The sequence below is a fragment of the Peromyscus maniculatus genome, chromosome 14, assembly GCF_049852395.1.
Source record: "Peromyscus maniculatus bairdii isolate BWxNUB_F1_BW_parent chromosome 14, HU_Pman_BW_mat_3.1, whole genome shotgun sequence".
NCBI classification, from domain to species: domain Eukaryota; kingdom Metazoa; phylum Chordata; class Mammalia; order Rodentia; family Cricetidae; genus Peromyscus; species Peromyscus maniculatus.
The window spans coordinates 12,876,054-12,888,085 of NC_134865.1; the positions used below are offsets into that span (position 1 = coordinate 12,876,054).

Below are 12,032 nucleotides of genomic sequence, written 5' to 3' on the forward strand. Positions count from 1 at the left end.
CATGTGTACTTCGTTGACAGCTCTGTAAATCTGGGAAAGAGCACAGTTACGTTTTAATTTGCAGAGCTCCTTGGTCTGCTCTGCCAGACACTCACAGTGAATGGAGATAGATTTTGAGAATCCCCACCTTCCACTGATTTCCCCCAAAAGACTTTTTAAAAAGAAAATAAAAAAGTTACTTTTTAACCATAAATGTATGTCCAGTGGGGGAAAAAAATCAAACAATTTAGATGGTATAAAGTAAACCTTGGAGAAGTCTCTTCTCAACCCATCCCCACCAACTACCTACATCACAGAAACAATCAATACCAGAGCTTGATGGATAGAATCCCATGTGCTCGATATACTATGGAAGCACACATTTCACATACATGCATAGGCAGAAAGGCTAATCTGTTCCCACAGGTTTGTTTGACGGTGTTTGTATATACCCATTCAAAACTATGTTAATAGGTGATTTAGTGACTGGACTGCAATATTTTCTAAATTTTTTACAATGAGCATGTATTATCTTATAAGCTGATAAAATAATTATAATATCTAAAAGGAAACAAGCAACTAGAACCTGCTAGGCAAGTCTCTAGAAGAATGTAAAAAGCAAACACAGATAATGGCTGAACTTTTACAAGGAAATGCTATAGTCTCGGATCATTTAAATTAAATAGCCCAAATTAAAAGGGAAGAAAAAAATTAAAAGCATGATCAGAAAGTCTAGATCCACGTTTTCAGAGCCAAGAGTACGGTTCACGGTTTCTCATTAGGAACAACACAGTAGATTAACCTGCTCCTTCATCTGCCATGGAGGGAGGCCAGGCTCTCAAGGTGGAATCTGTGCACACGTAATTAGCTTGAGGTGAGATGTGACACTGCTGAAGGAAACAGGCAAATTGTCAGCAGCTTAAATGTGTTGCTCAAGATATTCCATTTGTATAAGGATAAAGTTGGTTTTACTCTGACTTTCGAGCTCAAAGCAACTGCAGCAGATAAGCACATCTTCCAGATGAGGAAACAGCCTACGAAATAAAGCGACATGGCCTGGTCACCAAGGGCCTAGTGCATGGCAGCTAGAATACAGATGTGGAGATAGCTGACGCATCCTTGTTCCTGGAACTGAACTGCCTCCGGTTTTCAAAGGAACAGAATAAGGAAAAGCTGAACCCTGCCAGCGGAGCAAAGACATCATCTACCAATGGTTTCCCTCTTGTCCCTCACTGGCCAGCCTCACGACTCGGGGCTCAGAGTCCTTCTAGAGGAACAGCAAAGCCTCACTATTATTGTCCGTCTGTGGCATTCTGCCATTTCCCAGCTGAGGAGGGAAGTAACAGGGCCAGCCTGTCTCGAGGGGGGCTGAAAGAAAATGTATGAGTCTGGGACTTTAGTCCCAATGACCTTCTAACTTTCCGGAGTGAAGATTTGCCTCCATATGTAAAAGCACGTGTGGTCCATTTCCGATCTTGAAGGGAGTCAGCCAAGAACAGCTGCCACTCAACAAGAGGAAAGCCAGATGTAAACGGTAAGAATGATACTTCTCAGTCACCAAAATGAGTGAAAAATGTCCTAAATATAGAAATAAAATTATCTTCAAGGTGCTCCCTAACTTCTTTTGAGCTAACCGTTACTTCCTACATTGAAGTAACTATCTACACTGAAACATAAATTAGTTTAAGATTTCAAAGGGAAATAGAAAGTCCTCATGTACCACCCTGAATACAAACACCTCTTTCACTGAAAGGCCCCTCCTACATTTCCTGCTGTGAACGTCCCAGCATATGCGAATTTTAAATCAGGTTATTAAGAGGCAAATTTCTCTAAATGGTGAATGTTGGCTAGCTTCCACTTTGAGGGAGCACAAGCATGGTTTTTCTTCCTTAGATTGTGTGACCTCACATAACATTATACATTCTAAATCTCCCACTTTGCTGCAAATTTTGTTATTTTGCTTTCCTTTAAAGCTCAACAGCATTGATATATACCAAAATGTAGACATACATAAGTATAACATGTAGAAAAAACAAGGACTATGAGGGGATGAGAAAAGACTGAATGCAGGCAGTGGACAGAGTTATAAAAGAGGGCATAAAGGTAATTGATTTTCTGGTTCCAACTGTGTCGTGGATTTTTGTTTGGGGTGGTGGATATGTGCACAAAAATGCATTTGGGATCAAAAGTATAAACACCAGTGTGACGCGCCACAGCTTCCGCTACCAATGTCTGCTTTGACTGTATAGACGCTCACTGGCTCCTACAGTCTTTGGGTCCGGTTGATTTCAGCCTGTGATATTTTTTATTTACAACTCTTTCATAATACATTTTGAGGTAAATTTTTAAAATGGTGAAACTTAGTATTCAAGATGTCTTCATGCATTGTAAAACTCCCAGAAAGTGTTCAATCTGCTATTACACCATTTATTTAGACTGAAGTCACCTGAGGAGCAGGCAAAATGGTGTGGTCTTGTCTTTTACTATGATGACAAAGGTTCATACTTTGAAATCAGCAAATGTATCAAAAATAAACAGCCAATGTCTGATTCTTCCCTAAGGGATATTTTTCAACTAAGAAAAGTCTATCTGAACCCTCCTTAAATCTCCCTGCTACACTGGAGCAGTGGAGACCAGTACACAGGAGAACTCCCGCGCTACAGCTGGCCTCTGTCCCTGCGGTCTCCCACACAGTTTTAAGTTCCAGAGTCCCAAGATAATAAGTCACCCACCACACCAAAGAGCCAGCATGTCTTAATATCAAAATAAATGAAACATTTCTACTGCTTGTCACCAGGAAAGTCTTTACTTTCCAAGTGAGCCTGAGTTTAACAGACTGTTACCTGAGGAAGTCTAAAGAGAAATCACTGGAAACTTTGGTAAGACGCATTGGTTACAAGAAGCATCTGTCTGTGTCTTAAACAGTAAACATGAACATACCAGGAGTGGGCACTCTTCCCACTTCAGGTTCTCCAAACTTTGAAAATATGCCAGCTGTTATTACCTCCAATGGAGGTGAAAACATAATTACATTTGTGTGTTGATCCTTGAAGAAAGGCTCAACAACACACAAAATATTTAAATTTGTTATATTTGTCACATAATTCAACAAAAATGTAAATCTGAAAATAGTGAAATATCAGCAATCTATTTTGATTTTGGAATGGATGGTATTCATTTAGAATAGGGATTGGACCTGTGCATCAAGCCAGTTTAGCAAATGTATTCTTACATTTTTTTTTCTTTTCACAGAGAGACTCTTTCAGACATAAAATGGATTCAGTCTTAAAATAGGAAGTTAAACAATCTGCGTATTCATACTACGAAATGCCTACATATTTTAAAATGGGAGATTTACTCTCCAGCCAGCATATTTTCCATGGAGAGGGAACAGTAACTATACTGAATGAAATCATAAAATTAAGTTCCCAAACTACAATACTCTCCGCAAGCCATAAAAAATTGAACGGAACCTTTCTAATTTCTTTGGAGGCTTGGATAGCTGTTCATACACCAGTGCAATCTTCTGGAATTTCAATCCTTTCTTCCATAGTTTCTTCTTTTTCCTAGGGTATACAATGTAGGTAATGCCCGCTTTTCGTGATTCTTCAACCAGAGAAATAGACAGGTATTTCAAGCTTTCTGATTCGTGCACAGTTTCCAGGCTGCTTCTGATGGAGGGCTCAAATATTCCCTTTTGCCTGGCAATCTGGCGGTCCAGCTCTGTCTTCTTCTGGTACAGCAGATGTTTCAGGTTGCTGTCTATGTCATCCTTAACTATAAATGGAGGTGTGGTCTCTTCTTTCCTCAACTCAGCTGTAGACTTTGATCTCTTAATAAGAAAACAGAGGTGGAGATCAGTTGAGTTGTTCTACATTTAAAATTAATACAATCGCAACTGCAATTAATGTGACTTGGCTTTATTGAATAAATATTAAACAATATATTCTTAAAGTTGTCCCTGGTATATGTGAATTGTACAAAATAGCAAGTTTCATCATGACATTCTCATGCATGTATGTAATATACTTTGACCACATTCATCCCTATTCTTTTCTTATCCCTTCATCCTGATGTCCTTCCTCTTCTCAAACAGTCTCCTTTCGACTTCCAGGTCTTTTAAAAATCTAGATCCACATACTAGAGGAAACACAATATTCATCTTTCTTCATATGACTTGCTTCACATCATATGAAGATCTCCAGCCTACATCATTTCCCCTCAAAGGACATAATTTCACCCTTTATGGCTGAATACTACTTAGTTGTGTGTGTTACACATATTCTCACTTATTTACGAATGGCATCTAGACTGATGACAACTTGTGAATAGAGCCCCAATAAACATGGGTATTTTTATTCTTATTACCTATTGTATATAGATTTTGGTTCATTCGGGAACATACAGGAGAGCAGTTAAGCTGGATAATGTGGTAGCTCTATTTTTAGGCTCCTGACCAACTGCTGTTGATTTTCCACCACAGTGACACTAATTTACATTCCCACTAGTAGTATGCACAAGGATTCCCTTTGCCCATACTCTCCCCAATGTTGGTTGTCATTTGTTTTCTTAATAATGGCCAGGCTGATTGGGATGACATTAACTACCAGGTTAGCTTTGGTTTGCACTTACCTGGTGGCTAAGAATGTCAGACATTTTCCCATGTACTTATCAGCCATTTGGACTTCAAATCTTAAAAATTGTATGCTTACTTCATTTGTCCATTTGGGGATTGGATGCTTCTCTTGGTTTTTGTGGCTGTTGCTCTTCCTACACTCTGGATATAAATTTCTATCGCACAAATATTGGCAAAGATTTTTTTCCAGATTTTGTAGGTTGTCTCTATTCTGCTAATAGTTCCCTTCCTGAACAGAAGCTTTTTAATTTTGTGCAATCCCATTTTTTTCAGTTCTTGCTATTATTTCCTGAGCTCCTGGGGACCTTTTCAGAAAGTTGTTGCTCATGCCAATATCTTAGAGTGTTCTTTGTCAATAATTTCAAAGTCCCATGTCTTACATTAGGTACATGATGTAGTCTGAATTGGTTTTTTTGGACCTAAGGATCTAGTTTTATCCTTCTATGTGTGAATATCCAGTTTTCCCAGAACCACGTGTTGAAGAGGCTCAGTTTTGTAATATCTGCTTTTGGCATCTGTGCTGAGAACCTGATAACTGTGGCCATGTGAGTTCTCTACTTTATTATGATGTCTTTGCCCTCCTCTGGGCTATTACCCTGCTATCTTTATTATCATGGCAATGCTACCTATCCTCTGAAATCAGGTACTGTCATAACTGCTAACATTGCCCTTTGGGCTCAAAACTGATTTGGCTAGTTGGTTATTTTTTAAGTGTGTGTGTGTGTGTGTGTGTGTGTGTGTGTGTGTGTGTGTGTGTGTGTGTGTGTGTGTTTGCACAGGGTTTTCTTCAATTTCTTTGAAGAATTTCATTGGAATTTTGACACTCATTGCATTGACCTTATAGATAACTTTTGGTAACATGGCCATACTCATAATGTTAGCTCTGCCAACCATGAGCACAAGAGATATTTCAATCTTTTAGTGTCTTCATCAAAGTATTTCTCCGGTGTTTTATAGGTTTCGTTATAAAGATTTTTCGCTCCCTTTGTTAGACTTGGGGCTGGTTGGTGTTTATCAACTAGACACAAACCTAGATATATCTGGGAAGAGAGAATCTTAATTGAGAAAATGCCTCCATCAGATTGGCCTATGGTCAAGCCTATGGTACATTTTCTTCATCAATGATTAATGTGGGGAGGGGAAGCAGCTCACTGTGGGTGGTGCCACCCATGGGCAGGTGGCCCTCGATGGTATAAGAAAGTGGGTGAACATGCCATGAAGAGCAAGCAGTAAACAGCATTACTCCACGGCTTCTGCTTCAGCTCCTGCCTCTAGGCTTCTGTCTTGAGTTCTGCCCTAATTCCCTCAGTGATGGAGTGTGATCTGAGAGCTGGAGGATGAAATGAACCCTTTCCTTCCTAAGTTTCTTTTAGTTGTGGTCTTTGTCACAGTAATAGAATCCTTAATTAAAATGCATTTATTTTGTGTTTTGGCTTCCCTGGTGCCTTTCTAATGCCAGGCTTATTCTTTTCTTTTCTTTTTTCTTTGTAGCTGGAGAAAATGGCATTGTTTTCCTTCCCTGTTTCTTTCTTAGGGTGTTCATTATTGGTAGGTATAAAGAGACAATGATTTTTGTGTGTTGATTGTGTGCCCTACTATTTGGTGCTTATCGGATCTTCAAGTTTCCTGGTCGCGGGTCTTTATGATCTTCTAGGTAAATGATCGCAGTGAATAGGGATAATATGTCATCTTTCCCATTTTAACTCTTTCGTTTCTTTTCTCTTTTTTTATTGTTAATTAAGACTTCTATCCTTGTATTGAATAGGAGTACAAATAGTGGACACACATGTATCATTCTTGATTTTAGAGAAGTCTTTAGTTTTTCCTCAGTTAGTGTAAAGGTTAGGTTTGTCCATAGATAGCATAATTGCACTGAGGGTTGCTCTTTCTATTTCCAGTTTCTTTGGGGATTTTGTCATAATGAATGCTTTCTCTGTTATTTATTGATTTCTACCACTGATTCTATTTATGTGCTGTCTTACATATATTGATTTGCATGCCCAACCACACATTTGCATTACTAGAATGAAGCCAACTTGATCATAATGTATGGGGTTTTTTGTTTGGTTGGTTGGGTTTTTTTTGTTTTGTTTTGTGTTTTTGAGAGAGGGTTTCTCTGTGTAGCTTTGGTGCCTGTCCCTGGATCTCGCTCTGTAGACCAGGCTGGCCTTGAACTCACAGAGATCCACCTGCCTCTGCCTCCTGAGTGCTGGGATTAAAGGCACGTGCCACCGTCGCCTGGCTAATGTATGGGTTTTTAATTCTTCACATTTACTTATTTTCTATGTGTTTGACATCATACATGTGTGATGATCAGAGGACACTTTGTGAGAGTTGGGTTTCTTCTCTCCATCATGTGGGAGTTGGGGATCAAACTCAAGTTATCAGACTCAGTGGCCACCTCACTAGCCATTGCCTTGATGTGCTAATGAATCCAGTCGGCAAGCTAAATTTCATTGAGAATTTTTGTGTCTAAGTTTACCAAAGAAAATGATGTGTGGATTTTGGCAGTGGTGGTGGTCGTTTTCTGGGGTTTGGTATCAGAGCAATTATGGCTTACAGGATAAATTTAGTTGAGTTCTTTCCCTTTTCATTTTATAGAATAGTCTGAGGCTTTCCATTTTGAGTTCTTTAAATGTCGCGTCAAGTTCTGAAGCTTATTCAAAAGTCAGTTTATAGAGTTAAAGTCCAATAATTTGGTTGTTTTTCATATAAACACTGTAAATTAAGCATACTATGTTAATTAAACATACTGAATTATTAAAATGCCTTATTTTATAAAATTAATTGGTGAATCTATTTTAAAAAACATTTAAACAACATTGTATTTCCATACACTGCTGTTAACATATACTCTACAATAACTTTCCATTCAGTGTTTGCAAATTTAAATAACAAAAACCATTCTATCCTATTATTTGCTAGTCAACCTAATTTTAGCATTAATATATTAACATAATAATTATAAGCGACATGAAATGGCTATACATTAATCATTATAATTTTATAATAACATCATGGAAATTTTAATTTAAACTCTTTAGTGCATCATTTTCTACAAATCCTGTCTGCCTCCCCAGCGCTGGGTCATAAGCATGAGATATCACACTCAGCATTTATTCACATTGGTTCTGGATATCGAATTAAGGTCCTTGCATTTTACCAACTGAATTTCTGGACTATCTCACAAGGATGGTGTGTATGTGAACATGAGTCTGTCTCTGTGTGTGTGTGTGTGTGTGTGTGTGTGTGTGTGTGTGTGTGTGTGTTTGCAACCCCATGTGTATGAATTTAAACCCAAAATCCACCAGCAAGAATTTCACATAGAGATAGTGGCCCTGCATCATTTATTACACTTCCTATATCATGAAACTACAAGTAACTCCAAGTTAATAACAAGAAATAGTATAACTGTTCAAACTTTGGGAAAGAGCGTAGCATGTTTTTTTATTGCTAGAAATACAAGCGTAGTCTAGAATGTAAAAGCCAAAAAGTTATATTACCTTTAATCGTGTATGTGGTGCACTGGAATATTTTTGGATATTCTCATATGATGCAGATTTTTTTAGTATTAAAGACTGTAAAATAATCAAGTAAAAACACATTAACCATAGTTATTGTTCAGCAAGCTAAAGTGTCATATAACAGTTGAGTAATGATAATCCTTGTAAATTAATAAAAAGTACAAATTCTAATTAAAATATACTTTCTTACTTATTAAGTCATTTGCTTAATGGAGAAGAGCAGCACTTAAGACCTGTCACTTCATTTAGTCATTTTATAGAAATGAAAGTTGCTAATTTTTAATTTTAGCTTGAGACAACAAAAATCAAGAGCCTAAGGCCGGGCGGTAGTGGCACACGCCTTTAATCTCAGCACTTGGGAGGCAGAGCCAGGTGAATCTCTGTGAGTTCAAGGCCAGCCTGGGCTACCAAGTGAGTTCCAGGAAAGGTGCAAAGCTACACAGGAAACCCTGTCTCGAAAAACCAAAAAAAAAAAAAAAAAAAAAAAAAGAAACCTCATCTTTTCACTTTAGGTTAGGGGACCACATAAACACCACCACTTTCTATAATGTCACCAAGGTGGGTGCTATTACATTCAGAGTAAGAAATCACTGTCACAGTAGAGTTGAAAGCAAATATGTTTGCTCTTCCTATCCAAATAAAAAGCAGTATCTATAATCCAAAACAACAGTATCAACTACTATAAACAGGGTATGATTTCAGGTACAAAGAGAACAGGAAGAGGTCAGTTCTGAATAGGTAAGAATCTGGATATATCATAGCTGCTGTGTGAGGACAAAAGTACTTCCATAGACTGCAAAGATCTTGAAACCATCCCAGGCCATGTGAACAGTCCCCAACATAGAAAGAGAAATGTCAGATTGCCAGCAATTTTAGTCCATGAGGATTCTTGTGGAGGCAAAGTGTAGGGCACATGGATGTTCAATGGATGGAGAAGCATATGAACAATACATACTTGAGACCGGTTTGTGAGGTCTAGCTAGGCACTCTGGGTACATTTTATGTGGCAGGTGGAGCCACTACTGTGTTTGCTCAGACATCAGTGGCGTAATCATACCTGTGTCTTCCAATTCCAGCAGAATGGGTGAAAAGCAGCTGCTGCTAAAGAGACCACATGACCACATGACAGGAAGGTATGAGAGGCTCTACCACCACGATCGAGAGAATGAAAATGGCTTTCCAACCCAGAAAGTGTGTAATTGAGTGATCTGGCTGTTTTTAAGAGAGAGTGAGGACTAAAAGTATCAAACACACATCAGGACAAGTAGCCAATAAATGATGGGGAAAAAAAAACACCAGTAACAAAACACTGACTGTTGAATCATTACCACAGCCCCAAAGTACTTCCTGGGAATATGGGGGACAGGGGCAGAAACACAGACAGCCTAGATAGCTGACTAGAAAGGGAATGTGACTTGTCCCAGGACACTGAAACTCTCTGCTATTTGGTGCTCAGCAGCCTAAGATGCCAAGGTGGAGCACAGAGTTGAAGGCCCTCATGAAAAGAAAACTGTGTCCTGGTTATCTTCCTTCAGTGTCAGGACATTAATGGGCCACTAAAATAAATTACATACTTATCTCCAGTCCTGTTTACTACTTAAGGAGTAGCCATGAATAGTCTGCAAGGACAGAGAAATCGATGGGGTACATGCAATTTCCATGTACAACAGTCACGTTGACTCTGCTCCATGGCTACACACAGCTTTCCTTTTGAGCCAAAAGGCACACACACACACACACACACACACACACACACACACACACACACACACTTAAGCATTTAAGTCCCAGGCAAAAAGAAATTGGAAAGCTTAGCATTTTAGGGGAAAAAATACACACAAATATCTTGCCACTAATTAATGAATACTATCTTCTGTGCATTCTAAGAACACCACGGTGGGAATCAATTGTTCACACAGACACTGCTGGCTGGTCTGAGATAGTCCTCAGAGTCATCAAACACCAAGAAATGATTTCCAGAGTAACTAGAAATAATTTGCGAGCTAAAGGAAGATATAGCAATCAATTCAAATTCAGAGTAAAAGTCATACATACCTTAAAACTTCTTCTGGGGTATGTATCTGAAATAACCACACTTTCTTGGCTTGCAGACAATTTCTCAATTAAGATTCTACTTGACTGAACACTCTGTGATAAAAAGATTAAATTAAGTATTAAATAATGTCATGGAATATTTTCAGTGTTTATAGTCACTGCTATTTCACTGAACAACATTGTTAGCAAAATAAATAAAAGACCTGTAGTAAAAGAATTGCTTCCAATGATGCATGAACGTCCAACTAGAGATGTCATGTTAATGCAGAATCCACAACAGGGCTCCGGCCTGGAGTCAAATGGGAACGTGCACTTGATTTCTGTAATGTTAATTCTTAGGACTTATCGGTGACATTACATCTCGGCTGTCTTACATATCAAACCAGAATTATTAACAAGATGCAAAATTAGGCCTTATTGCTAACAAATGGCTTCATTTGCAAGCACAAGTAAGTACTCTAAATGTAAACTGGAGTGCAAGTTTCCTTAAATGATGTAATCTTTAAATTCTGTCACCCAACTAAGTTACAGTATAGGTGTGTTATAAGAGGAAAAAATAGCCATACAAATTATGCTCATGCATCTTATAGCTATCAACTCTAGTATTCAGAAACAACTGGAAGACCTAAATGTGACAAGCTGACAGTTTCATGGTTAGCAGAGCCATACTATTCTTTATTTATCTGATGAAGTTCTAACTTTATGGTTGAAAAATACTGAAATTCAAAAGTCAGTTTTTAAAAGTAGTATGCTATTATCATTGAAAGTGGAAAATGCTAAGGCAACTTAGGAATCAGCATTGAATTCTGTTCATCTTTTTAAACCATGTCTCAGGATAATAGTTCTCAACCTGTGGGTTGCAACCCCTTTGGGGGTTGAAATACCCTTTCACAGAGGTCTTCTAAGACCATCAGAAAACACAGATATTTGCACTACAATTCATACCAATAGCAAAATTACAGTTATAAAGTAGCAACAAAAATAATTTTATGGCTGGGGGTCACCATAACATGAGGAACTATATTAAAGGGTCACAGCATTTTAGGGTTTCAATGTCATAATGAAACATCCTAACCAAGATTAACTTTGGGAGGGAAGTGTTTATTTTGTTTACACATATCTGTTCATCATCAAAGGCAGCAACCCAAGCAGAGCAGGAACCTGGAGGAAAGAGCTGACGCAGAGGCCGTGGAGGAGTGCTGCTTACTGGCTTGCTCCTCATGGCTTGTTGACCTGCTGACTGCTTGCCCTATGTTCACACAAGACATTCAAAAGTATACTGGAATACCAAGTGTTATATATTTAAGAAGACACTTAAAACAAAGGCAAAAGCTTTCACACCGTATTTTGTGTCAAAACAGTAGAACCTATTAACCACCAATGATTGCTTACTGTAAAAAAAAAAAAAAAAGATGGCTCATATACTAAAACATCAGAAACTGTAGAAATATTTCTCAAACTAAGGCTCCTTACAGAGTATACACAGTATACACAGTGCAATGCCTCATTAAATCCTCAAAACTCACTTTATATACAAAAGCAATGGATTTCAGGAGCATAGACAGAGTTAGCTAGAAAGCAAAAGGATTCGAAATCAGGACTCTGATTCCAGAAGCTAGGCTCTGCTTACTCCAGCTCAGGGTTAACAACGGTAACTATATATAGTGCCACTGCCTGAGTTAGTGAATACTGGACTAGCTAATAAACCATAACACAAATAGCAATCAGTTTCAAAAAATGTGAAAGGTATGCTGTATGCTATTAATAATTGATAATAAGCTTTAATAAAGAAAACAATATCAATAATTTTTTTAACTTTTGAAACTGCTTCCCACCTA

At 38.2% G+C, this 12,032-nt stretch overlaps 1 protein-coding gene across 7 annotated transcripts in view; it reads right to left on the minus strand.

The window, feature by feature from the left end:
* The window catches only part of Ttc6 (tetratricopeptide repeat domain 6), a 200,908-nt gene that overhangs the window by 65,866 nt on the left and 123,010 nt on the right, over window positions 1-12,032 (minus strand). For all 7 annotated transcript variants that reach the window (XR_013044262.1, XR_013044263.1, XM_042260582.2 and 4 more), the window contains exons 9-11: window positions 10,195-10,287; window positions 8,119-8,193; window positions 3,453-3,811 (exon numbers count right to left, since the gene is read on the minus strand). Coding sequence is in view for 5 of the 7 variants with exons in the window: in XM_042260582.2 (XP_042116516.1) it covers window positions 3,453-3,811; window positions 8,119-8,193; window positions 10,195-10,287 (527 nt within the window). In the remaining 2 variants the exon portion in view is untranslated. The remainder of the gene's footprint in view (window positions 1-3,452; window positions 3,812-8,118; window positions 8,194-10,194; window positions 10,288-12,032) is intronic.